This window comes from Podarcis liolepis (assembly GCF_965112155.1).
Source record: "Podarcis liolepis genome assembly, chromosome: 10".
NCBI lineage: Eukaryota > Metazoa > Chordata > Lepidosauria > Squamata > Lacertidae > Podarcis > Podarcis liolepis.
Window position 1 is genome coordinate 3,199,771 of NC_139562.1, and position 27,820 is coordinate 3,227,590.

At 49.1% G+C, this 27,820-nt stretch overlaps 1 protein-coding gene across 3 annotated transcripts; it reads right to left on the reverse strand.

Moving 5' to 3' along the window:
* Window positions 1-374: 374 nt before the first annotated feature.
* Window positions 375-26,736, reverse strand: HCLS1 (hematopoietic cell-specific Lyn substrate 1). 3 transcript variants are annotated; one of them, XM_083461356.1, is made up of 15 exons: window positions 26,600-26,736; window positions 24,868-24,951; window positions 23,301-23,374; window positions 18,575-18,704; window positions 17,618-17,728; window positions 16,189-16,243; window positions 12,457-12,567; window positions 11,255-11,365; window positions 11,018-11,073; window positions 10,726-10,795; window positions 9,052-9,233; window positions 7,959-8,084; window positions 5,821-6,184; window positions 2,283-2,333; window positions 375-671 (listed from the first exon to the last, which is right to left on the reverse strand). In XM_083461356.1, exons 2-15 carry the CDS (start codon window positions 24,949-24,951, stop codon window positions 535-537), a joined length of 1,662 nt encoding a protein of 553 aa, XP_083317482.1. In that variant the 5' UTR covers window positions 26,600-26,736; the 3' UTR covers window positions 375-534. The 3 variants fall into 3 exon arrangements, with proteins under 3 accessions (XP_083317482.1, XP_083317483.1, XP_083317484.1); XM_083461357.1 differs by lacking the exon at window positions 12,457-12,567 and having other exon boundaries at window positions 381-671; XM_083461358.1 differs by lacking the exon at window positions 11,255-11,365 and having other exon boundaries at window positions 381-671.
* Window positions 26,737-27,820: the final 1,084 nt, after the last annotated feature.

Below are 27,820 nucleotides of genomic sequence, written 5' to 3' on the forward strand. Positions count from 1 at the left end.
CACTCCTATGATTTGGTGGAGAGCTGAATTAGGCAGCTGCGGTTCCTTCAGAAAGAGAGAACAGGAAGGAAGCATCAAGCCCGGAGGCAGCCTGAGCAAATTCGGAAAATGCACTTGGAAGGAAAAGCACGTACCGTATTTTTCGCCCTATAAGACACACCAGACCGCAAGACGCACCTAGATTTTGGAGGAGGAAAACAAGAAAAAAAATATTCTGAATCTCAGAAGCCAGAACAGCAAGAGGGAATGCTGCGCAGTGAAAGCAGCAATCCCTCTTGCTGTTCTGGCTTCTGGGATAGCTGCGCAGCTTGCATTTGCTCTTCCCCTTGCTTTTTAGGAGAGGAAAAGTGTGTCTTATACAGCAAAAAATACGGTATATATTTCAATGACTTGGGAGATTCTTGTAAGGGGAAAGCCACGCTCTTCTCCACTCTGAGGCTGGATTGGAGCCTATTGGTGTGAAACAGAAGGACGCTGGGGTGGGGGCACAGCGGGGCTGGGGCATGCGGCTTTTCCACATTACAACGGAGAGCTTCAAGGCAGCAGCTCCACGTAATTGGCTGGGAACAGGCCATGCCTGCCATGGCAGGATCCGCGCCACCAGCCCTCGTCGACTTGCTCGATGTCCGTGATGGTGTCTCCAGGGTCGAAGGAAATCTCATCGTCCCCATCTGACAAAAGGGGAAGGGGAAAAGAGGGTGGGTCAGTCATTAGGGATTCCCTCCTCTCCCAAGCAGCGGTGTGGGTACCACAGCAGGGTTACGGAAGTGTCAAAGTAATGATTCCTCAACATCAACATCATTGGACTGGTTGTGTTGGGCGGATGCCTGATGATCGTCTTCCAAAGCAACTACTCTATTCTGAACTTAAAAATGGAAAACGTAATGCTGGTGGTCAACAAAAGAGGTTTAAAGACTCTCTCAAGGCAAATATTTAAAAAATGTAGTATGAACATCGACAACTGGGAAACACTGGCCTGCGAGCGCTCCAGTTGGAGAACAGCCTTGACCAAAGGTGTCATGGGCTTTGAAGACACTCGAACTCAGGACACAAGGGAGAAACGTGCTAAGAGGAAGGCACACTTGGCAAATCCACACCAGGATCAACTCCCGCCCGGGAACCAATGTCCCCACTGTGGAAGGCCTCCACAGTCACTTATGGACTCATTGTTAAAACCATGTTTATGGAAGACAATCTTACTTGGCTACAAGGGATCGCCAAAGAAGAAGAAGACAGAAGGGGGGTCTTGGTTGTACCAATTGTCTCTCCGTTGTATCAGTCTGGCACCCCCCCCCCCCGTCTTTCCAAGTACAAAGCCCACCCTGAACCCATGTAGTTTTGCTCCTGGACGTGCACCAAGCTTGCTCTTTTTGGGGACCTGCAGGTGCCAACCCATAATATACGCCTGTGATGCATCACTTGACAGCTGCAAGCATTCCTGCATCAGGAAAGTCTGGCTGCAGCAGTTTGTGCCTTGCTTACTTCAAGGCTGGATTACTGCAATGCACGAATCCACATGGGGCTTCCTTTGCGCTTGATCCAGGATGCTGCAGCATGATTGCTGATGGGTGCAAGGCCTTGTCAGCATATAACACCTGCGCTCAGAGTTGCCGATTTGCTATCAGGACAGGTTCAAGGTGTTACTATTAATATATAAAGCCCTTAACAACTCGGGACCAGTTTACCTGCGAGATCGCCTTGCCCCACATGTGCCCACTTGTGTAGATTGGGGGAACTGGCGCTGCTACTGGTATCGCATGATACCCATTTATATATCTTTGGAACTCCCCGCCTATTGATCTCAGGCAGGTGCCTTCACTGTATGACTGCTAAAAACTGTTTAGACAAGCCTACCCCTTTGCTTAGAAAGTTGGTGTGAGTGTTCACCTGTTTTTAGTCTATGCTTATCTCGAATGTCTGGAATTATTGCTGACAACTGATAAGTTTAGTATCCTTTTTTGCAAACCGCTCTGAGGTTTTCTGACAATCAAGTAGGGTGTACATTTTATGAAATAAAAGAAGACCCCACTCCTCCTGCCCCTGCCTTTCCGAACCCCAGGGAACACTCCCCCAAATATAATATAGCCATTTATCTCCTCTTCTCAACAACCTCTCCATGACAATATTGTATTAAGGGGGGTTGGACTAGATACGCCCCTGGAGTCCCCTGCAACTCTACCATTCTGTGATTCTATGGTGTCTGCTGTGGTGATCTATCCAGAACTCCATCCCCACCACCCTCACATCCCAAGCCCCAAACGGATGCAAAACATTTGACTGACCTCCCTGGTAATCGTAGAGGGCTCTAGCACACAGCCCTGCCTGGCTCGCTCCTGCAAGGGAAGAAGGTGGGGTAAGCTAATTTGCAGCAAGCGTGGAAGGACACCCCAGGCACTTACCTGGCCAGGTGCATTCAAAGGCAGCCCTCCATTTGCCCCCCCCCCCCACAGCTGCACTGCTATCCTCTCTAGGTTAGATTATGGCAATGTCTATTACATGGAGGCACAGATTGCAGCTATAACGAGGCAGCATTTTTTCATCTCCGCTAAGCTAAGCAGTTGGCTCCTTACCTTTCTCGCCCTGACCTAGCCACTGTGATCCACGCGACGGTCACCTCCAGACTGGATTATTGTAACTCGCTCTACGTGGGGCTGCCCTTGAGACTGACCCAGAAACTCCAGCAGGTGCAGAATGCCGTGGTGAGACTCCTTACGGGGTCTTCGCTGCAAGATCACATTCACCCGGTGCTATACCAGCTGCCCTGGCTCCCAGTGGAGTACAGGATCAGGTTTAAGGTGCTGGTTTTGACCTTTAAAGCCCTTCACCGCCTAGGACCCTCATACCAACGGGACCCCCTCTCCTGGTATGTCCCATGGAGGACCTTACGGAGCCAGTGTGGTGTAGTGGTTAAGAGCAGTAGTCTCCTAATCTGGTGAACTGGGTTCGCATCTCTGCTCCTCTACCTGCAGCTGCTGGGTGACCTTGGGCCAGTCACACTTCTTTGAAGTCTCTCAGCCCCACTCACCCCACAGAGTGTTTGTTGTGGGGGAGGAAGGGAAAGGAGGATGTTAGCCGCTTTGAGACTCCTTAAAGGGAGTGAAAGGCGGGATATCAAATCCAAACTCTTCTTCTTCTTCTTCAAACAAAAACACCTTGGAGGTCCCGGGCCACAGGGAGGTTAGGCTGGCCTCAACCAGAGCCAGGGCTTTTTCGGCTGTGGATCCAATCTGGTGGAACGCTCTGTCACAAGAGACCAGGGCCCTGTGGGACTTGACATCTTTCCGCAGGGCCTGCAAGACGGAGCTGTTCCACCAGGCCTTTGGCCAAGGCACAGCCTGACCCCCTCCTTTGGTAATCCTCATAGAACTCTAGCCCAATGGTTGCACTAATTTGATTTGAACTGATTTTAGAATGAATTGATTTTAGAATGCTGTATTATTTTACTGTTGTTAGCTGCTCTGAGCCTGGCTTTGGCTGGGGAGGGCGGGATAAAAATAAAATATTATTATTATGGGACTTGCCTCTGAAGACGATTTGGAAACTTCAGCTGGTACAGAATTCAGCAGCTACGCTGCTCATCAAGGCAAGATGGTTTGAGCATCTTACACCAATCCTGGCCCAGCTGCACTGGCTGCCAATTAGCTTCCAGGCCCAATTCAAAGTGCTGGTTTTGACCTATAAAGCCTTAAACAGCTCAGGACCGCAATACCTCAAGGACTGCCTCTTTCCATATGAACCTTCCTGGACCCTGAGATCATCTTCTTTCTCTCTCCCCCCCCCCTTTTTTTTAATATGCAATCTATTTTATTTCCATTTGAATGCAACACACATCAGTTTTACTTTCAAGTGCTAGATCCTTGTTAAGGACAATGCATAATCAGAAAAGCACTTTCACGCCTCTCCACTTGCAAGGCAATAAACAGCATGACGAAGGGAAGCCTTTCCAAGTAGTGGGCTTGCTGCATGGCATTAATCGCTAGCAGTTTCTTATGGGACAAGAGTCTTCATTTTGTGTAAGGCAAACAGAATAAACATTGGGCAAAGAAACCCTTTACAACAGTGCACTTGAATGCCTTAACCCACCATCTGTAGAGGAGGCGTTTGTACTTCATCACTAACTTACTAAAAAGGCTGTTATTTAACAAATAACTCTTCTGTCTCCTTCACCTTAAAAGCATCTTAAAATCTTTACAAGCAGAAGAGAGCAAGTGAAAAGTATGTATCGTTCACTCTTAGTTGAAACATGAACCTTTAAACAGAAGCACTCTGACTCCAACTACAGAAATCCAGCTCGTCTCCCTAAGACCATCTTCTAGGCCCTCCTTGCTGTGCCTCCTCCTTGAGAGGTCCGGAGGGTGGCAACACGAGAACGGGGTCTTCTCTGCAGTGGCTCCCCGTCTGTGCAATGCTCTCCCCAGGGAGGCTTGCCTGGCGCCTTCATTGCCTCTCTTTAGATGCTAGGCAAATAACGTTCCTCTTCAACCAAGCCTTTGACTGATTAATATTCTGCAGCCTTTTGAATGTGTTTGTGGGACAGGTGAGGTTATAGTTTAGTTTTGTTCTTTTTCTATGATGTAGGATTTATTCCCTCTTTTTTTCCTTGTTCAAGCACCCTGAGATCTTTGGATGAAGGGCAGCAAGCAAATATCCATGGGAAGAGCCACAGCTCAGTTGCAGAACACCTGCTCTGCATGCAGAAGTCCCACCCCCAGTGCTTTTCCCTGGGGGTATGCAGGGGTACGCATACCCCTAAACATTTTGTGAATCTAAGTTTGGTCTTAGATTAGAGGGGCAGTAGTTCATTATGAGTAGGGAAATGACAGGACCGCTAAACATTTTTTTAGAAAAAAAGCACTGCCCACCCCCATCGTTCAGCCCGGACATGGAGGTCCAGCTCCAAGGGCCTTCTGGCAGTTCCCTCCCTCCGAGAAGTGAGGTTACAGGGAACCAGGCAGAGGGCCTTCTTGGTGGTGGCGCCCGCCTTGTGGAACGCCCTCCCACCAGATGTCAAAGAGAACAACAACTACTAGACTTTTAGAAGACAACTGAAGGCAGCCCTGTTTAGGGAAGTTTTTAATGTCTGGGGTTTTTTGTATTTTTAATATTTTGTTGGGAGCTGCCTAGAGTTGCTGGGGAAACCCAGCCAGATGGGTGGGGTATACATAATTTATTACAGTGGTACCTCCAGTTGCAGACAGGGTCCGTTCTGGAGCTCCGGTCGGATCCTGAGGTTTTCGCAACTGAAAGTGACTGTTCTGCGCGTGCGCACGGCATGGTCGAAACCCGGAAAAATACTTCTAGGAATGCCGTGTGTGTATCCCGAAGGATACATAACCAGAGGTGCGTGTGTAAGTAGAGGTAAAGGTAAAGGGACCCCTGACCATTAGGTCCAGTTGTGGACGACTCTGGGGTTGTGGCACTAATCTCGCTTTACTGGCCAAGGGAGCCAGTGTACAGCTTCCGGGTCATGCGGCCAGCATTACTAAGCCACTTCTGGAGAGCCAGAGCAGCGCACAGAAACGCCCTTTACCTTCCCGCCGGAGTGGTACCTATTTATCTACTTGCACTTTGAGGTGCTTTCGAACTGCTAGGTTGGCAGGAGCAGGGACTGAGCAACGGGAGATCACCCCGTTGCGGGGATTCGAACCGCCAACCTTCTGATAGGCAGGCCCTAGGCTCTGTGGTTTAACCCACAGCACCACCCGCGTCCCTTGCAAGTAGAGGTACCACTGTATTATTATTATTATTGCTATTAGTAGTAGTAGTATCCCCAATGGCGGCACCCCCGGGTAGGGCTATGAATGCCTTCCTTTCTCTCACCTGCCAAGGGCGCTCCCCCACGGTTGCTGGGAATCTGATCTGGGATCTCCTCGTAGTCCTCCTGGTCGGCATCCAGAGCATTGTCGTAGATGGTTTCGTCCCCATCAACGCCGCCTGGCATCTCTTCGTAGTCCCCGCCGTCGGCGTAATCCTCATCCAAGCTGGGAGGCTCCTGGCGGTCCAAGGGGCCCCCGACTTCCTCATAGTCGCCGCCGTAGTCCTGGCTTTCCGTGTCCACAGGTTGCGGTGGTGGCGGAGCCATGTAAGAAGGCTTGGGTGGCTCTGCAACGCCCTCGCCCCAGAGCAGGCTCCGTGGAGGAAGAGCTGGAGGGGGTTCATCTTCCTCTTCCTCCTCTGGCGCTGCCTGGGCATGGGGAATATGGGGAGGAAAATGAGAGCCCTGCCAGCTCAAACTGATTCACCTAAGTTTACAGTCATACCTCGGGTTGAAGTAGCTTCGGGATAAGTATTTTCGGGTTGCGTGCTGCAGCAACCCAAAGTAACGGAGCATGTTACTTCCGGGTTTCGCCGCTCGCGCATGCGCAGGCGGTCAAAAGGACACCACGCGCATGCGCAGAAGCGGCAACGCATGGATGCGGCTTGCGTTCGCTCCTGGATGCGAACGGGGCTCCAGAACAGATCCCCGTTCGCATCCAGAAGTACCATTGTATTTTTTATTATTTTTATTGGTTTTACATATAATCACATTACCTAACATCGTACCCTCTTGTTTTATCTCTTTGGCACAGCTGAAACTAACAGCTTCCCTCCCTCCCGTCTGATGGTTTACACAATTTCAACTTTGCATCTTTCCATTTCGCGTCGTTACCTACCCTTGTTGTACCATTACCTAAAATATTGAATTACTCAACCAGAATAGGCAGCAATTTCACCTTACAGATCTTCAGAAAACCCTGCCAGTGATGTTAATTGCTTACAGTCGTCTTTCAAATATAATATAAATTTATTCCAGTCTTTTTGACATGCTTGGTCTCGCTGGTTCCAGATTCTTCCCGTCAGTTTTGCCAGTTCTGCAAAGTCCATCAGATTCACCTGCCACTCTTCTTTGGTTGGTAATTCCTGTTGTTTTCATCTTTGGGCTAACAAAATTCTTGCCGCAGTTGTTGCATATAAGAACAATTTTTTATCTTGTCTCGGTATATCTCTACCCTCTATACCCAAGGAAAAAAAGCTCCTGGTTTTTTAACAAAAGTGTTTTTAAACATTTTCTTTAACTTATTATATATCATTTCCCAGAAAGTTTTTATGTCTTCACATGTCCAGCACATATGATAAAATGTACCCTCCTTTTCCTTACATTTCCAGCATTCGTTTTTTGTTCTATACATTTTAGCCAATTTAACTGGTGTTAAATACCACCTACACAACATTTTCATAACATTTTCTTTAAGTGTGCTGCATGCAGTAAAATTAATACCGTCATTCCATAACCTTCACCTAAGTTTAAGAATATAGGAATTTAAGGTCCTGCTAGGTCAGGCTAAGAACCCACCTAGTCCAGCACCCCAGACCCCCCAAGTCTACTTATTTACCAGGGACAGGAGTGTTAGAATTCCTGCTCCGTGATTGCAGTCATGGGATTGTTGTCTTTCACATGACTGTATATGTTTTGACTCCACAGAGTGGGAAGTGATGGAGACAGGATGTTTGTGTTACTGCGTTCTGTGAAGTGGGACTATTGTCCTTTGTCCTTTTTCTCTTTGCTGTCTGATGCTGGAGAGAGAGGGAGCCATGTTGCAGTGCTCCGTGTGTGTTTATATGTAAATAAAGTAGATTAGCCAAAATGCTGAGTTGCTGAGGTCTGTCATGCAAGGTGCGCAAACTCTGCGGATCCCTAAGTGTGCCGGTGTCTGTTGGCATCTGTCACTGTGATGTTTGGGCTGAAGAAAGCTTTTGAAGCTCCCGAACGATCAACCAGGAGGGAGAGAACATGCCAGTCGGGCATGTGTCTCTACCAGGGTCCTACTCGAGTGTAGGATGAGTGCCTGACAAGGAGGTCAGTCCACAAACTGAGAGGAACTGTCCAGCCCCCTTGGCCACTCTACACCTCTTGGGTGGCACCTCTCCATTGGTGTTCCCCAAAGCATCGCCATCTTGGGTTACGAGTGAGCCCTTACCTGGTGCTCAGGGGCTGGCTGTGGCACAGGGGGCAAGCCCATGTCCTCTCTGCCCACTTTCATGGGCCCTGGTGAGAGTCTGGGGGCTGGAGCCTTGCTCCTTGGCTCCTCGCTTCTCTGGGGTTCCTGAAAGGATAAAATTAAATAAAACTATTACTATTATTATTATTACACTGTATATTCTGCCATTTTCCCTGAGAGTGGACTGAAGGCAGCTTATACAGATCAGGTAAGATACAAAAAGCTGGAAACATATAAAAGGCAGGAGTTTAAAATGGGATAACAGCTGCGCCCAAGGCATGATGGAGAACAGCAACAACCGGGAAAAGATAGACATAATATTTTACAAGGACAGGAAGAAACAACACGGACAAATAATTGCCATACACAGGAAGAACAAGGATATAGTTTGAATGTCCTCGGGTCCAGTATTGGACCACTTTGACTGGATATCCCCAGCCGATGTGGACAGACTCCTCCGAGCTGGAAAGCCCACCACCTGTCCTCTTGACCCGTGCCCGTCCTGGCTGATTAGAGCGTGTCCAGATGAGGTGCGGGCCCCCCTGGGGGATATCATCAATTTGTCCCTTGGCACCGGGACATTCCCAGGGGAATTAAAGGAGGCAGTGGTGCGCCCGCTCTTAAAAAAGAATCATTAGATCCTTTAAAGGTAAAGGGTAAAGGGACCCCTGACCATTAGGTCCAGTCGTGACCGACTCGGGTTGCGGCGCTCATCTCGCTTTATTGGCTGAGGGAACCGGCGTACAGCTTCCGGGTCATGTGGCCAGCATGACTAAGCCGCTTCTGGCGAACCAGAGCAGCGCATGGAAACGCCGTTTACCTTCCCACCGGAGTGGTACCTATTTATCTACTTGCACTCTGATGTGCTTTTGAACTGCTAGGTTGGCAGGAGCAGGGACCGAGCAACGGGAGCTCACCGCGTTGCGGGGATTCGAACCGCCGACCTTCTGATTGGCAAGTCCTAGGCTCTGTGGTTTAACCCACAGTGCCACCCACATCCCAGATCCTTTAGATCCTTTAGATCTATCCAATTACCTTTAGATCCTTTAGATCTATCCAATTCCAGCCTCACCTCCTGCTCCTGTTCCCGTTGTTTCTCCTGCTCCTGCAGCTGCTTCTGGGCTGCCTGACGCTCCTGCTTCTCCCGGGCCTGGCGACGCGCTCGTTCTTCCTCTGCCCTCTTCCGGTTGTCTTCCTCGGCTGACTTGGCCATGCTCTCGAACCGCTGCCTGAGGTTACCTGCTCCAGCAGAAGCTGGTGGCAATGACAAGGGGCAGGGTAAAGACTTGGCAGTGGGGGCCTCCACCCACCCACCCACTGAATAACACAGTTTGTTATAAAACTAACAGCCTCGTACCCAACACAGCACAGGAATTCGAAGAGACACAAGAAATCAGTGCAGTTTTGAAGTCAGTGCAGCTTCAAGATCATTAGTTAAAATTAGTTTCGAAAGGTTCAGTCCGCCATCTTGATTCAGAATGGGACTCGGCTTTATCCAAAGGAAGGCGGAAACCTGCTCCTTAATCTCAAGAACCGTCACGCAAAATTGGGTTACGATATCTTGGGAGACATGATATCTAGGGACGTGGGTGGCGCAGTGGGTGGCATCAACTCAAGGCAAATTCTGTCGCGAAGGGCCACAGGAGTGGCAGGTGCCTAGGACTGCAACATGGGCCCATCTAGGGGTTCCAGAAGCAAAGTGCATTGACTTTTGCAGGAGGCTATACAGTTGTACCAGGGACGCGGGTGGCACTGTGGGTTAAACCACAGAGCCTAGGACTTGCCGATCAGAAGGTCGGCGGTTCGAATCCCCACGACGGGGTGAGCTCCCGTTGCTCGGTCCCTGCTCCTGCCAACCTAGCAGTTTGAAAGCACGTCAAAGTGCAAGTAGATAAATAGGTACCGCTCTGGTGGGAAGGTAAATGGCATTTCCGTGTGCTGCTCTGGTTCGCCAGAAGCGGCTTAGTCCTGCTGGCCACATGACCCGGAAAACCTGTCTGCAGACAAACGTTGTCTCCCTCGACCAGTAAAGCGAGATGAGCGCCGCAACCCCAGAGTCAGTCACGACTTGACCTAATGGTCAGGGGCCCCTTTACCTTTTTATCTTGGGGGGGGGGCATATTAAATGCACAGTGAACCAACCGACAACGTTCCAAAATATACAGTCAAGTTGCATCATATGCAGAGGGTTGGTTCTGAGGGTCATGAGCATAGCCAAAATTACCTTTACCTTGGCTGGCAAGTGTGGGGGGGGTATGCCCCATAGGGAGCTCCCCCCCTGGGTCTTCACTGCCTCCCCTCACTCTTCCACATGTGAGCAACCTGTCGACGGGAGGAGGAGACAGGCAGGCAGGCAGGCAGGCAGAGAGAGATGAAAGCAGAAGAAAAAGGCTGGAATGGATCTAGAATGGAGCTGCAGCCAAGTGTGTGGGGCTGAATTCTCTGAAGCAAAATGCATGCATGATGCAACTTGACTTTATAGTGGATTGTGGAGTTGGTGGGACTTGGGGGGGGCACCTTCTCCAGCCCCCTGGCTCAGGCTAGAGCCTATAGTGAAGGAGGCACTTAGAGGCACCTACACTCTATGGACCTACCCTCTATGGGCGGCTTGCTAAGGCGCTGGTGCAAATAGCTCCCTTTCAGCAACTAGGGGGTCTTGATTCCTAGGGGTTTTCCAACATCACTCATGGATCATTGTGGGCATCGACCCACTGACCTTGACAGGTTGGCCAGGGAAAAGACTTACCGGCCTCCACAGGCGTTGTCTTCTCATACGAGGAAGTTGGAGCTTCCATCTCGTTGAAACCAGCAGCGCTCTGCAAAGAGAGGTCCACAGTACACCCAGCTGGCCAGGACAGAGATGCCACAGGTTCCTCACCTCCATGCAGGAGGTCTTGCCACAAGAGGCTGCACATCATTCCCTCCCAGAACCAGACTCTGAGAAGGTCAATCATGGGTGCTCACAGGATCTTATCAGCATGGATTATTTGCCCCATAGAGGGCATTTGGTGGAGGGTGGAGGGGCGAGCTCTGCTTACCTTGTCCACCCGGTCCTTCTGCACCCCATAGCGGCCCCCAAATCCCTTGGCATGATCTGCAATGTGGGAAGGGGGGAAAGGGAGGAAATGAATGGCCCTCCAGAAACCAAGCCACAGGAGCCTTTCAGCAAAGGCAAGCCCATCTCCATGATGGGCTCTATACATTTGACAGCCTCTTCCAAGGGCTTCACCCCCACCCCACATCATTCTCTGAACTGGGAGGCATTCAACACCCACCTGTCTGGGACTCGTGGGGTTTCGATTCCTCCCTGTGTGACCAGCTCAGGGCAGATTTGTCTTGGCGGTCTTTTTGCACACCGTACTTGCCCCCAAAGCCAACGGCGTAATCTGCAAGGGGGATGAGTGAATTTCAGAAAGATGAAAGAGCTGACCCCATTTTGCTCCGTGGTCTGCACCACATCAGAAGATCTTGGCTGCTGGATCCATGGTTGTCATGGTGGCCAATCAGTCGCACCAGCTGGGAAGCTCACAAGCAGCACCAAGCACAACAGCATCGGTTTCCCCCACCTGGGATTCATGGGGTGCCCAAAATAGTGGGATGGGAAGGAAATGTGTATGGGGGGGGACTTCATGCCTGTGGTTTGGAGGTTAGCAACATCTGTTCCCCAACAACTGAGCTATGGATAGTTAACAGAGAATCATAAAATTGTTTTTAATTGCTGTATTGTTTTTAATATTCGGTTGGAAGCCGCCCAGAGTGGCTGGGGAAACCCAGCCATATGGGTGGAGTATAAATAATAAATTTATTATTATTATTATTATTATTATTATTATTATTATTAGACTCAAGGGTCATCTCCAACCCCCTGCAATGCAGGAATCACAGCTAAGGTGGTCCTGACAGATGCCTATCCAACCTCTGTTTAGAAACCGCCAAGGTAGGATGATCCACCACCTTTTGAGGGAGAGTCCGTCCCACTGTCAAAAATCTCTTACTGTCAAAAAGTTCTTCCTAATGTTCCACAGATTCTCATTTCTTGTCATTTGAAAGCATTGGTTTGGGAGTCCTCTGGAGCAGCAGAAAACAAGCTTCTCCATCTTCCATGGGACAACCCTTCAGATCTTTGACTCCCATCTCTCAGCCTCCTTTTTTCCAGGCTAAACATACCCAGCTCCCTCAACCGTTCCTCAGACCCTCCATCATCCTGGTCGCCCTCCTCTGCACATCTTCCAGCTTGCCAATATCCTTCTCAAACACAGGACTCCAGCCTTCCACAGCCAGGTGTCCTCCAGATGTTATTGCACCCCAACTCCCCGTAGCCTGCATGGCCAAGATCCAGGGATGATGGAGTTTAGCAATCCCTGGACTTCACCAAGTTGGGGAAGGCTGGGCTAAACAACACGATGAATGCTTGCTTGTCTCTTTCCAAGAGCTCCACCCACATTGTTCTCTGAACCGGGAGGCATTCAACACCCACCTGTCTGGGACTCGTGGGGTTTCGATTCCTCTTTGTGTGACCAGCTCAGGGCAGATTTGTCTTGGCGGTCCTTTTGCACACCATACTTGCCCCCAAAGCCAACAGCGTAATCTGCAAGGAGGTGAAACCTAGTGAATTTCAGAGAGTTGCAGAGACTGTTGGATATTCTCTCTCTGTGTGTGGGCGAATCATTTGTTCCAGAAACAGAGAAGAAGTTTTAAGAAGCAGTAGAAGGCTGAGATTGTTCTGTCTGTGCAAGGACATTTTCTGTGGGAACTGTTCTTTGGACATGCACAGTGGGTAACAACGGTTGTGTGTAACTTGTCGTAAGTTGTGGGTCTCTTGTTTGCGCCTTGCAGTGAGAGAAAAAGATTCTTGGACTCTTGTTGGACTCTAAGCATGCCTTGACCACAGCAGTGGTGAATGTCTGTATATATTTGCTACCAATATGCTTTTTTGCCTGTCAAGTAAACTTCTACACTTGACTGAATCTTTATTGCATCCATGAGTGTTTATGGCTGTGATGGCCTGGGACTGGGGCTCAGACTCGGAACCGGAGAAGTCTCAGTCCGCACCGGATCCTTTGCCTCAGGAGGCATCTGAACCCAGTCTGGGGCCTGATCCTGAAGAGCCCCAGTCTGCACAGGTTCCCCTGCAACAAGCACCAGCTGGGCCGAGTCAGGGGCCTGAGCCTGCCCTGGCTCCAGATGCGGGGATTACCTCCTTGCCTCCAGCTGGGCCATCACTTACAGCTGCTCCACTACCAGTTGGGTCAGGGGAGGCTGAGGCAGCCTCTGGGTCTAGTCACCCACCGACGTCTCCCGAGCTGCAGAGACTGAGGTCTGAGAGATGGAGAGACCTGAATACTTGTAGGAGGAGTGCTCACCTTCGGGCGAAACAGGGAGGTGAGTCACTGGGGGATCAGGACCAGCCGTTGCCCCGTCAGAGATAAAAGGCTGCCGGACCCTGCCCCAGGTTGCGGGAGCAACATTGCTGCTACCTGCCTGTAACCCTGTGCCTGACCTATCCTGGTTTCCTGCCTTGGCCCGGTTGGACTGACTCCTCGTGGAATTCTTGGATTCAGGACCGGACCTGGAGCGCGTTGCTCGGGTTAACCCCCGGGCCCAGCACAATTGCCTCCTGTGTGTACCTTCAACCCAGAAGATGCTTCCAAGGAAGGAGCTGTGTTGAGATGTAACTGCTGAGTGTGGATACTGGCACACACGCACAGCGAAAGCGGTGCCGGATCCAATCCTTCTAAATCATCCATCAGATGCTGATGGGTTGATCCAACAGAAACAGCTCCAACCCACAAGAGCTGCGCCATCTCAGCAGAAGTGGCATGAGTGAGATGGAGCTGGGAAGCAGAACTCCCTCCATGAGCTCTGCTGAAACAGGCCAGCCCCATCAGGCCTCCTCTCCCCTCTGCGGCCACCGTGGGGCTCTCAGGATGCCTCAGAAGAAGAGAGATGGGAAGCACCTTTGCTGGAGGCTCAGCTCTCAAGAGGCAATGGAGTGCACCTCTGGGAGTGAAGCCAAACTGCTGCATTAGCAGCCAAAGTGACCAAAGTCACTTCCCCGGGGTGCAAGCCTGGGCATTGTGTTGGGAAGTCCTGGGCTCCCCAGGTGACAAGACTCTCCTCTCCTCCTTGTTGATGTGGTCGAAAGAAAAACAGAGTGATATGTTCGTCACCAGGAGTTGCTGGAAGGAGGCATACAAGGCGCAGTCCAACCGTCTTATAGGAACAGCTGTTTAGAAACTGGTGACTGGGCACCAGTACAATTAGGGGAAATGGCTCAAATGTGTGTTGGAGATGTAAGGAAAAAGAAGCGACTTTTTACCATATGTGGTGGGATTGTAGCAAAATTAAAATGTTTTGGGAAATGATATATAATGAGTTAAAGAAAACGTTTCATTTAACATTTGTGAAAAAGCCTGAAGCTTTCTTATTAGGGATTGTGGGGAAAGACCTGCCAAAGAAACTAAAAAACATTTTTATGTATGCGACAACGGCGGCAAGAGTCTTAATAGCACAAGGATGGAAGAATGAGGAAATCCCGACGAAAGAACTTTGGCAAGAAAAACTGATGGACTATGCAGAATTGGCAAAATTGACACACAAAGTACGTGACAAGGATAACTGTGACTTCAAAGATGAATGGGAACCTTTTACGAAATATTTGAAGAAGCAGCAAAATGAACTGGAGTCTTTGGCAGGTTTTGATTAAACATTCACAAAGTTTGTATTATATTACATAGATAGATAATTTGAGGATCTTTGCAATTTTATAACATGCAGATAGAAAGATGTGTTGAGAAACCAGAGAAAGGAGCTGAGGGAAGTCGGGGGGGGGTCTGTTTAGTGGGGGGAGGGGAAAATGGAGGGGGAAACAATGTGGAGGATGTATTTTTTAAAATTACTGTGTTGAAATTTGTAATAAAAATTTAAAATTAAAAAAAAGAAACTGGTGACTGGGTTTTTGTTTTCCTCTTCCCTTCCTGCCCATTTCCCCTCGTGTGTTGTGTTTTTTTAGACTGTGAGCCTGCAGGTAGGGACTGTCTTGTTCTGACTGTATGTAAGACGTTCTGGTCAAACAAAGATTGGAGGAGGTTGACTTGCAACAAAATCTTACCACAGGTGGAGGTACATGTTCCCCGATAAACCAGGGCATTACATTTATGCCCCAGATACCTCGATATCTGTCTACCTTATCGGTTGCGTCGCATAGATTCGCTTTTGTTAGAGCCAGATTTAATGTGTTCCCCTCAAATGTGCTGAACAATAGATTTTCTAATGGTAAAACCTCTGTTTTATGCGCATGTGACAACAAATCAATAGAATCCCTTCATCATATCTTGTTTAATTGTCCTTTATATATTGTTCCCCGATCAAGGATTCTGAGTTCAATCATTTTGGAAACTGTTGCTAAACCACCTGAATTACATCTAGCCTATCTACTCCAGGATATTGACTCTTATAGAACATTACAGGTTGCAAGATTCCTGAATTCTGTTCTTTCATATAAAAGACTTCATGGAATGCTGCATGACTATTAAAATCTAGTAAACTCTATCCACCATCTTTATATTCAAGGCCACAATATGGTACATTTAGAGACTGTATGTAATGTGAAGGAGATTATGCGTTGAAATATTTTAGTTGATATTTTAGAATGTAAAATGCTATTTTATTTACTGATTGGTTTTACCTGGTGGGCTTATAGCCGAATAAAGTATTATCTATCTATCTGTCAAAGATGTTCTGGAAGTCTTTATGGCTAAAGTGTGGCGAACCAAATGCTTAAAATAGAGAATGCTCTCTGCGTTTCATGGTGGGCTGAACTCCAGTGGGAGACAACATTCTTTTGCACTGCCTTCTGGCGCATAGCTCTGTGCGCATCTATCGTCATGCTCCAGCCTGCCCTACAGCCATGGACAAATGTGGTCTCCTGTGCTTCTCCACATGCTCAAAATGCCCCTTCCCTCTCCAGAGGCCTTGGAGCACATGGAGAGAGAGGCAGAGGGATGGCTGCAGACAGACACCAGGGATAGGAATCTGTTTGGCTGTTCGCATTTCCTGAACCAAGACACAAACCAAAACACAAACGCCCTTTGAAAATCACACTTCTCCAAATTTTGTGATGCAGCTCTCCAACGTTTTCTGAAAAACAAAAAAATGAAGGGGGGAAAGGGAGAATGAGAGGAAGCAGCAGGAATCTCTCCAACCTTACCTTTCTGGGAGGTGTGCATCTCAACTTCGCCCTTGTACTCAAAACCAAGAGCCAACTGTGGGGAACAGAAGGTGAGAAAGGTTGTTGTAGTTCTTATAGGTACATATAAAGACCCACAGAGAACAACACAAGGAAATAAAAAGGACAGCTCTCTGCCCCCAAGAGCTTGCAATCAATGTGCTATGAGTGGGGCAGGCCAGTGTCACGATCCCTCAGCCTAGCCCTAACCTAGAGGTGGGGGCTGCAGAGGCATAGAATGAGATTCAAAGAATCATAAAATGTCTGGAAAGTGTCTGGACGCAGTTAGAGGATGGATGGCGGTTAATCATAGAATCATAGAATCCTAGAGTTGGAAGAGACCCCAAGGGCCATCGAGTCCAACCCCCTGCCAAGCAGGAACCACCATCAGAGCACTCCTGACATATGGTTGTCAAGCCTCTGCTTAAAGACCTCCAAAGTAGGAGACTCCACCACACTCCTTGGCAGCAAATTCCACTGTCGAACAGCTCTTACTGTCAGGAAGTTCTTCCTCATGTTTAGGTGGAATCTTCTTTCTTGTAGTTTGGATCCATTGCTCCGTGTCCGCTTCTCTGGAGCAGCAGAAAACAACCTTTCTCCCTCCTCTATGTGACATCCTTTTATATATTTGAACATGGCTATCATATCACCCCTTAACCTCCTCTTCTCCAGGCTAAACATGCCCAGCTCCCTTAGCCGTTCCTCATAAGGTGTCGTTTCCAGGCCTTTGACCATTTTGGTTGCCCTCCTCTGGACACATTCTAGTTTGTCAGTGTCCTTCTTGAACTGTGGTTAATGGATTGAGTTGTTGGGGGACAGGGGGCCAGGTGCTCAGCTTGGGGGTCATTTTGGACCCACAGCTGTCCATGAAGGCGCAGGTCCATTCTGTGTCCAGGGCAGCTGTCAGCCAGCTCCATCTGGTATGCAGGATGAGACCCTCCCTGCCCGCAGGCTGTCTCGCCAGAGTGGTGCATGCTCTGGTTATCTCCCGCTTGGACTACTGCAATGCGCTCTATGTGGGGCTCCCTTTGAAGGTGACTCGGAAACTACAACTAATCCAGAAAGCGGCAGCTAGACTGGTGACTGGGAGAGGCCGCTGAGACCATATAACATCGGTTCTGAAAGACCTGCATTGGCTCCCAGTACATTTCTGGGCACAATTGAAAGTGTTGGTGCTGACATTTAAAGCCCTAAATGGCCTCGGTCCTGTATCCCTGAAGGAGAGTCTCCACCCCCATTGTTCTGCCCGGACACTGAGGTCCAGCTCCAAGGGTCTTCTGCTGGTTCCCTCACTGCGAGAAGCCAAGTTACAGGGAACCAGGCAGAGGGCCTTCTCGGTGGTGGCACCCTCCCTGTGGAACACCCTGGCAGCAGATATCAAAGGTAAACACAATGGGACTTCAACACTCACCTTGTCTGCTCGGTCCCTCTGCACCCCATACTTCCCTCCGAAGCCTTTGGCTGCATCTGTCTGAGACGAGTGCATTCCCACTTCCGCAACATACTCATGGCCCAGAGCACTCTGGGAAATCAAGACAGAGCAGTGTCAAATCCTGCCAGATAATTCTGGGCAGATAATTCCGAGGGTGGCCTGGTTGTTTGGATGGTCAGCTCCCCACCCCTCCCTGCAAACCACTTTGACAGGTGACGGAGGCCCCTGATGTTAATCACCTGACGTCATGATGATGTCATGATGATGACAACTCCAAAGGGGGGTGTTGTCAGCATCAGTCCGTGAGCCCCACACTGCCCACTTGCAGACGTGACAAAGCTGTCTTGCAAAGAGGAGGTACCATATTTTTCTATGTATAAGACGACCCCTAATTTTTTGAGCCCCAAATTAAGAAATAAATATTTTAAACACCAAACAGAGGTGAGGGTGAGGGTCCAGCTTACTACCGTGAAAAATGGGCCCTTGCTTCTTGGATAAAGGTAAAGGGACCCTTGACAGCTAGGTCCAGTCGCAGCCGACTCTGGGGTTGCGGCACTCATCTCGCTTTACTGGCTGAGGGAGCCGGCATACAGCTTCCGGGTCATGTGGCCAGCATGACTAAGCCACTTCTGGCGAACCAGAGCAGCGCACGGAAACGCCGTTTACCTTCCCGCCAGAGTGGTACCTATTTATCTACTTGCACTTTGACGTGCTTTCAAACTGCTAGGTTGGCAGGAGCAGGGACTGAGCAACGGGAGCTCATCCCGTCACGGTGATTCGAACCGTCGACCTTCTGATCGGCAAGCCCTAGGCTCTGCGGTTTAGACCACAGCGCCACCCGCGTCCCTTAGCTTCTTGGATACACACACACAAAATACACGAACAAACCTGAAACCTTAGCAGCATCCAAAGAACAGCCCCCTCCCCCTTTTGCACCTTGTCCATGCGGTCCTTCTCCGTGCCAAACTTGCCCCCGTAACCGTAGGATGCCTTGGGCGCTGCCTCCAACTCCTTCTTCTTGAGAACTTCATGTTCCTCAGACACTTTGCTCCTGAGCTTGTGGATGCTGGAGAGGCAAAGCATAAAGGGCGGAGTTTGTAAAAGGAGGCAGGGCTGAATGGCCCCCAACCCAGTGACCATTTCAAGGCAGATCCCTTCTCTACTCCCCCCTCCCATCTCTAGAAATACTGGGTTCAATGGGCAGCCACCTGCAGGCAGAACTGAGGTCACTTCTGCATGGCCCATTTATCTAGCTTTCACCCTGACAGGTTAAAGGGTAAAGGGGACCCCTGACCATTAGGTCCAGTCGTGGCCGACCCTGGGGTTGCGGCGCTCATCTCGCTTTACTGGCCGAGGGAGCCGGCGTACAGCTTCCGGGTCATGTGGCCAGCATGACAAAGCCGCTTCTGGCGAACTAGAGCAGTGCACGGAAACGCCGTTTACCTTCCCACCAGAGTGGTACCTATTTATCTACTTGCACTTTTGGTGTGCTTTGGAACTGCTAGGTTGGCAGGAGCAGGGACCAAGTAACAGGAGCTCACCCCGTCATGGGGATTCGAACCGCCGACCTTCTGATCAGCAAGTCCTAGGCTCTGTGGTTTAACCCACAGCGCCACCCGCGTCCCATACCCTGACAGGTTAGCAGGGAGATTAAATGATGTCGGCTATTTAACAAGCATTTATAAAATCGTAGATTTGTAGTGTTGGAAAGGACGCCGTGTCAGTTTTCATTTCTTGGTACAGAAAGTACAGTGGACCCTCTGGATACAAATTTAATTCATTCCGAGGATCCGTGCGCAACCCAAAAAATCTGTACCCAGAGGTGCCGCTTCTGCACACATGCACAGCGCAATAGAGCACTTCTGCGCATTCGCAAGCAGCAAAACCCAGAAAAGATATTGAACAATGCAGGACAAATTGTTACAAAAAGGGCAATAGTTTAAAGCATACCTTTAAAGCTTTGTGTACAGATTTTGACATTAGTATAACTTTTAAAAGTCATTTGTAACAAGATGAAGAAGGTTTTAAAATTGGATAAAGTATATAAGGTTTTGTGGACGTGCATAAACAAGTATATTATATTGGAACCAAGAGGGGGAGTGGAGGGAAGTCGATCAAAATTTATGCTTTAATTTGGTTCTGAACTCTCCCCCCTTTTTTGTGTATTGTTATTTTTGGAGAATCAATAAATTGTTATCAATAATAAATACAAAATAAATAAATAAAAGAGGAGGAGGAGGAGACGACTGTCCATGGCTCCTAGCTGGTATGGCTTTATTCTGTCTCCACGTTTGAAGGGCAGCAATGCTTCTGAATAGCAGAGGGCTCTTGGGCTCGGATCCTGATTGTGGGCATCGCTTTGGGGCATCTTGGTCAGCCACTGTGAGAACAGGATGCTGAACAAATGGACCACTGGCCTGATTTAGCAGGTTCCTCATATATGCTACTGAAGGAAGGTCTTGCGTCTTGCCTCCATGCAATGGCACTAGAATTTTGAGCAGGGAGCAGATCCACTGAACCCCAAAGAAACAGATGGATTAGCTTTGTGGCAACTGAGACCTAATCTGCGCAATCTGTTGCATTGTTGTGCGACTGCAATTCTTGTCAATGAGCTGGTTTCCCCTCTCCCTCTCTCTTTCCAGAGAGTACAAAAGCTTGCATGCTATTTTGTGACATTTCGGTTGGCCCAATAAAGGCTTTGCCCTAACATGGGTCCAAATAGAGGAGTAACTCATAGATATTATATATACAGATATACCTCGGGTTGAAGTCGCTTCAGGTTAAGCCTATTCGGGTTGTGCTACACGGCGACAGGGAAGTAACGGAGCGCATTACTTCTGGGTTTCGCCGCTCGCGCATGCGAAGACGCTCAAAATGACATCACGTGCATGCGCAGAAGCAGGGCTCTGGAACGGATCCCATTTGCATCCAGAGGTACCACTGTATATAAATACGGTGGTACCTCAGGTTACAATAGCTTTGTTGTCATAATTTCGAGTTACGAATGTGGCAAACCCAGAAGTGTATAGTAATTCCGGGTTTCGCCGCGCACACATGCACAGAAGCGCTCTGCGTGCTTTGCAGTCATGCAGAAACACTCTATCGCACCGTGCGCTTGTGCAGAAGCTGCGCCTCCGGATTCGGACTTTTTGGGGTCACCACAGACCCCCGGGACGAATTAAGTTCGTATCTGGAAGGTCCACTGTAATAACTAAGAATACAGAGATCTTTTAGAAAGAGGAAGGAAACCATTTGCTCACTCAGATTTCTGAGGGCAGAACAAGGAACCAGTCACTGCAAATCACAAGCAGTTAGATGTCATTCCTACATGGCTGGAGAAACTGCCCCAAACTGGCCCATAGATGTTGGGTGCAACGTAAGTCAATGATCTCTCTTCAGCCAGGTGGACCCCAAAAACGCCAATGCATCTATTAGCGTCCCCTTCCTCTCCGGGAGACACTTCTTTTTGTGGCTGACCTGCAAAAGCCCTTATTTGGCAAGCTGCTCGCTGAACGCACACCACTTCCTTTTCCTGCAAGAAGCAGGCGCAGCCATGGCAACCCCTGAAGATGACATGACGCAGGGCAGGAACCTCAGCCCAGCTCCTGCCACTGGCCCTGAGCAGAAGGGGCCCGCTTCCTGCACCGCTTCAAATCACAGCCCAGGGTGGTCCTGGGTTCCTGGGACCTACTTTGCAGAGGAGAGATGTATGCTTAGTCTTGACAGGGGACAGTCCTCTGTCTGAAGGAGAACTCTGCCTGAAGGTCATGGAATCATAGAATCGTAGAGTTGGAAGAGACCCACAGGGGTCATCTAGTCCAACCCCCTGCAATGCAGGAATCCCAGCAGTCCATTTTGCCTATGTCCATTTAAAAGATGAAGAACCCTCAAAAGCCAGAACTGCTCTTGCTGCTGCTGCTGCTGCTGCTTCAGGGGCCTGGAAGTTGCCCATCACCAATTTGCAGCATGAGCCAGGAAGACACATCGTTCGGCCATGAGTCTAATCCTCACTATGGTGAAGTGCATGGTAGTTCTGTTAATAGTAATAATTTTTTAATTGGCATCTAATTTTATATTTGCTATATAGGGAAAGGGAAAGGGAAGGGACGCGGGTGGCGCTGTGGGTTAAACCACAGAGCCTAGGACTTGCCGATCAGAAGGTCGCCAGTTCGAATCCCCACGACGGGGTGAGCTCCCGTTGCTCGGTCCCTGCTCCTGCCAACCTAGCAGATCGAAAGCACGTCAAAGTGCAAGTAGATAAATACTCCAGCAGGAAGGTAAACGGCATTTCCATGTGCTTCTCTGGTTCGCCAGAAGCGGCTTAGTCCTGCTGGCCTCATGACCCAGAAGCTGTACGCCGGCTCCCTCAGCCAATAAAGCGAGATGAGTGCCGCAACCCCAGTCGTCCGCGACAGTTTTTCTGGGTCATGTGGCCAGCATGACTAAACCACTTCTGGCAAACCAGAGCAGCGCATGGAAATGCCATTTACCTTCCCGCCGGAGCGGTACCTATTTAACTACTTGCACTGGTATGCTTTCGAACTGCTAGGTTGGCAGGAGCAGGGACCAAGCAACGGGAGCTCACCCCATCGCGGGGATTTGAACCACTGACCTTCCGATCGGCAAGCCCTAGGCTCTGTGGTTTATAGATATCTGCAAATTCTATGCCCACCTGTGTCCTAAGAATCACAGCATTATACAGTTGGAAGCAATGCAATGCCCCTCTTTTGGTCGTCTCTTTTTGGAGGAGAGGTGTGATGCCACCCTGTTCAAATGTCAAAATGTCAAGCTGATGGAAGACACAGAAATGGCAAGACTGACGAGTAAGACCGGAAAACAGGAAGGCCAAGTGTTTTTAAAAGATTGGAATAACTTCATAGTATACTTAAAGGACCACTGTAGACAGTTAAAATCATTGGCAGGGATACAATGACAGTTGTAAAGTGAAATGAACTTTGGCTACTATGATTATATAACAGATCATGGGTAGGCAGACTAAGGCCCAGGGACCAGATCCAACCCAATCGCCTTCTAAATCCGGCCTGCGGACGGTCCAGGAATCAGCGTGTTTTTACATGAGTAGAATGTGTAATTTTATTTAAAATGCATCTCTGGGTTATTTGTGGGGCATGGGAATTCATTCATTGTTTTTTTTCAAAATATAGTCCAGCCCCCCACAAAGTCTGAAGGACAGTGGACTGGCCCCCAGCTGAAAAAAATTGCTGACCCCTGTAATAGACGGATAAAGGTAAAAGATGCAGGAGAAAAAGAAAAATATTTTTTTAAAATAGAATTGGAACTCATGGAGGTCTGAAGGTTCGAAAGAACCTGTTTTATTTTTATGTTTTGGAATGGTTACAGCTATTGTGTGTAACTTTGTGTAAAACTAATTGATTTATTTTTTTTTTAAAAAACCCACAAATGTCAAAATGTCATGTCCTAAACACCCATTTTTAACAATGCACAGAACTAGGAGAGAAATAATTGCTGGAATTTCCCCCCTGAGGCCTTTGCTGCTTCCCTTCATTCCTTCCAAGGCCTGCCACCCCCACCGCAGCAAAGTGCCAGGTCTGCTCTCTCTGGTGCACGCATGGCTTTAACAAGCCACCTGGGCCATTACTCAAGGTTTGAACCAGCAGGAGGAGAGAAAACAATAACTCACTCGATGTGCTCTCCGCGGCCGGAGCCCTCGATGGTTTTTGCCCCCCACCTCTGCTCTTTCTCTGAGATGTCGTTCTGCAAGACACACACACACACACAATTGTTCAGGGATCTAAATTGCCATCGGCATTATTGCCACGGCCTTCTGCGTTATCCTGTGTCATAAGACTGGTTGGAAGCAGAGGGATGTGGGGAGGAAACAGCCAGTGAACCCTCAAGGAAAGAAGGCTCAGAGCCGAGGGAGTGGGACAAGGAAGAGGGGAAAGAGAGAGAAGACTGGAAAGAGTGTAGTGATCAGATGGGATTTGTTGTTGTTGTTGTTTAGTCGTTTAGTCGTGTCCGACTCTTCGTGACCCCATGAACCAGCACACGCGAGGCCCTCCTGTCTTCCACTGCCCTCCCACAGTTTGGTCAAACTCATGCTGGTAGCTTCGAGAACACTGTCCCACCATCTTGTCCTCTGTCGTCCCCTTCTCCTTGTGCCCTCCATCTTTCCCAGCATCAGGGTCTTTTCCAGGGAGTCATCTCTTCTCATGAGGTGGTCAAAGTCTCGGAGCCTCAGCTTCAGGATCTGTCCTTCCAGTGAGCACTCAGGGCTGATTTCCTTCAGAATGGAGAGGTTTGAAATTCTTGCAGTCCATGGGATCAATTCTTCGGTGATCAGCCTTCTTGATGGTCCAGCTCTCACTTCCATACATCACTACTGGGAAAACCATAGCTTTAACTATACAGACCTTTGTCAGAAAGGTGGATCCTTCATGGATCACTGCCTTGCCGTGGCGAAGGGGCTTGAATAACCCAGAGAAGCTATGAGCTATGCCGTGCAGGGCCACCCAAGATGGACAGGTCATAGTGGAGAGTTTTGACCAAACATGATCCACCTGGAGCTGGAACCGGCAAGCCATTCCAGTATCCATGCAGTGATCCATGAAGGGGGGAGAAGCTTTATACAGTCGGCAAAAAGATGGAGGGCACAAGGAGAAGGGGACGACAGAGGATGAGATGGTTGGACAGTGTTCCTGAAGCTACAAAGATTAGTCTGACCAAACTGCGGGAGGCAGTGGAAGACAGGAGTGCCTGGCGTGCTCTGGTCCAGGGGGTCACAAAGAGGCGGACATGACTAAATGACTAAACAACATAAATATTTTTAAATAAATAAATAAAATAGCCTCCATCCAGGCAAGAAAGAAGCACAATCAGAGTTGAAGGATGCTTTTCCAAACAGGTTAAGCATGACTGGCAAGGGGTGTCACCTGGAGGAAAGTCCTGGGGGGCAGGTAGAGAGATCTATCAGGTGCATTCGTCCCCCAATCCTGAGGTTCTCCCCACCCCTAACATGGATATAGATCTGCCAACCCTGGGGGGTGCAGCTGAGATCCCCTTCTCAGTTCCTTCCAATTTTTCTCTTTCCTCCGAGCCCTGATGCTCTGTCAGTTCTTGAGAGATGAGCTTCTCTCCCTCCCACAAGGCTCTGCAGGTTCCTGCCTGGTCTTTTCGGAAGACGCAGAAGTGACAGAGCCCAAGTAATCCCCGAAATCAGCGATCCCAGGGGAATGGAGGAAACTCACCACAAAATCCGGGTCTGTGTCCCAGTCGTCTCCTTGGGACTCCACCTTCATGGACACATTGTGTCCCACCACGGCCTTCCACATCTCGAGGAGAGAGGGAGAAAAATTATAAGTAATAGTTCTGCCCTATCGAAGTCATAGTATCGCTCTATTCTGCCTGGGAGTCCAGTACTACATATACATTATGATACATTGTGATAAGAATTCTAAGGTGCCAAATACAAATTAAACATTCATAAATACGAGATTATGAGACGCAGGAGGCTATACAGTTGTACCAGGGACGCGGGTGGCGCTGTGGCTTAAACCACAGAGCCTGGGACTTGCCAATCAGAAGGTCAGTGGTTCGAATCCCTGCGATGGGGTGAGCTCCCGTTGCTCGGTCCCTGCTCCTGCCAACCTAGCAGTTCGAAAGCATACCAGTGCAAGTAGATAAATAGGTACCACTCCGGTGGGAAGGTAGACGGCATTTCCGTGCACTGCTCTGGTTTGCCAGAAGCGGCTTAGTCATGCTGGTCACATGACCCGGAAGCTGTACGCCGGCTCCCTCGGCCAATAAAGCGAGATGAGCGCCGTAACCCCAGAGTCAGTCATGACTGGACCTAATGGTCAGGGGTCCCTTTACCCTTTACATATATGAAATAAATGTTCATAATTGTACAAGGCAAACACGTACATAAGTATATAAACCGTGTCTCTGAAATAGTACAGGAGAACAATCCTGAAGCCATTTTGACTCTCCCAAATTGACCTCAAATATTTCTCTGCAAGGAGGAAGATGGGAAGAGCTTTCCAATTGTCTTTGGACTGTAGGGGCTGCTTACACCTCCCTGTGAATACAGTCTGGCAAGTATCTGTTAACCTGAGCACACTATCAATGTGTGTAAGAGATTCAGGAACTAAGTATTTGCCATCTCAAAGGAATGGCCAGGCTACCCAGAAAAGGCAATCAGATAATAAGGCATTATCAGGTATCCTGGCAGGCAGGAGAGAAGCAACACACTCAAATTTCTGCTGGGGACCACCTCTTTCTGTGATGCATGTATGATGTTTCAGGGGGTGGTCTTGAGCTACAGGGGAGGCAATTTCAATAGTCTATATAAGGGCTTGTGCACCAATGTTCAGGGTTCCTCCTTTCCCTCCCTGCGTGGGGTGAGCGGGGGCAACTGTCACAACAGATTAATAAAGATCAGGCTTACTAGCTGCTTTGCTTCTCAATATCCTGTTTGACCTGTTCTTTTCTCCTACCGATAGAGAACCTACATAAAGACCCTATACGGGCTCTTGGGTACCCCATAAGGGAAAGGAGCAGTTGTTTTTTCTTATCACACTGGCGAGTGGAGAAATAGATACCAAGAAGATCCTGCTGGATCAGGCCTGTTTGGTCCAGCATTTGTTCTCACAGTGGCTAAACAGAATCCCCAGGGGGAATTTCGCAAGCAGGATCAGTGCACAAGAACAGATCCCCCCTCTTGCGGTTTCCAGAGCACAGCCATTGTGGGCAGTAGCCATCGCTAGTCCTCCCCTCCCTCCATGAATTTGTCAAATTCGCTTTCAAAACCATCTAGGCTGGTGGCCACTGCTGCTTCCTGTGGCAGGGAGTTCCATAGTCTAACTATGCACAGTGTGAATTGAGGAGTGGGGGACCAGAACAGGGCCAGACACTTCCCTCCCGAAGCCCCCCAATGCCATTGCAACTTTGCTGACAATTCCCCCCACCCCAAAGCAATACCTTGGTTCAGAAAGGTGACTTCCGAAGCCTGTCGTGATTGCTCCTCTGCGCTGACTTCGATCTCGGTTTCGGCTGCAAGGCTGAGCTCACCCAAGTTCCTGTTTTAACTGCACAAAACTTGTTCCATTTCCTGTGAGCCAGGAGGAAGACGTTTTGCAGCAGAGCACACCCACCCACAAGCCTTGGGTGCAGAGAGGAAGCGCCTCGTTGCTTTCCATACGAGGAAAGGCTTCTGAACGCGAGGCTTTTAGATCACGCAGAGCGGAGAGGGTGCGTTTCCCCCCATCGTTCTGCCCGGACACGGAGGTCCAGCTCTGAGGGCCTTCTGGTGGTTCCTTTGCTGAGAGAAGTGAGGTTACAGGGAACCAGGCAGAGGGCCTTCTCGGTGGTGGCGCCTGCCTTGTGGTGACTGGGAGCGGTGGCCAAGGCCATGTAACACCGGTCTTGAAAGACCTACATTGGCTCCCAGTACGTTTCCGAGCACAATTCAAAGTGTTGGTGCTGACCTTTGAAGCCCTAAACGGCCTTAGCCCAGTATACCTGAAGGAGCGTCTCCACCCCCATCGTTCTGCCCAGACACTGAGGTCCAGCGCCGAGGGCCTTCTGGCGGTTCCCTCGCTGCAAGAAGCGAGGTTACATGGAACCAGGCAGAGGGCCTTCTCGGTAGTGGCGCCCTCCCTGTGGAACGCCCTCCCACCAGATGTCAAGGAAATAAACCACTATCTGACTTTTAGAAGACATCTGAAGGCAGCCCTGTTTAGGGAAGTTTTCAATGTTTGATGTATTTATCGTGTTTTTAATATTTTGTTAGGAGCTGCCCAGGGTGGCTGGGGAAACCCAGCCAGATGAGCGGGATATAAATAATAAATTATTATTATTATTATTATTATTATTATTATTATTATTACACCCTCCCATCAGATGCCAAGGAAAGAACTATTTTACTTTTAGAAGACATCTGAAGGCAGCCCTGTTTAAGGAAAGTTTTTAATGTTTAATACTGTATTGTTTTTTTCATATTCTGTTGGAAGCCACCCAGAGTGGCTGGGGAAACCCAGCCAGATAGGCGGAGTATTAATAACAATAACAATAATACGTTGTTGTTGTTTTCCCCATCCTCTTCCCATGTTAAAGTTCAGCTTTAACATTTCAGCGAAATTGACTGGCAGTAGACCCAAGACAACAGTTCCTCACACAATGTAGAATACCTGAACTGCCCTC

Bases quoted from the DNA above. Each gene is read 5' to 3' on its own strand.
- HCLS1 (XM_083461356.1), bottom strand. From the start codon at position 24,951: ATGTGGAAGGCCGTGGTGGGACACAATGTGTCCATGAAGGTGGAGTCC. The intron at 23,375-24,867 runs GTGAGTTTCCTC...TGTGTCTTGCAG, and splicing joins ACACAGACCCGGATTTTGTG to AACGACATCTCAGAGAAAGA. The intron at 11,074-11,254 runs GTGGGTGTTGAA...CCCACATTGCAG, and splicing joins ACCCCACGAGTCCCAGACAG to ATCATGCCAAGGGATTTGGG.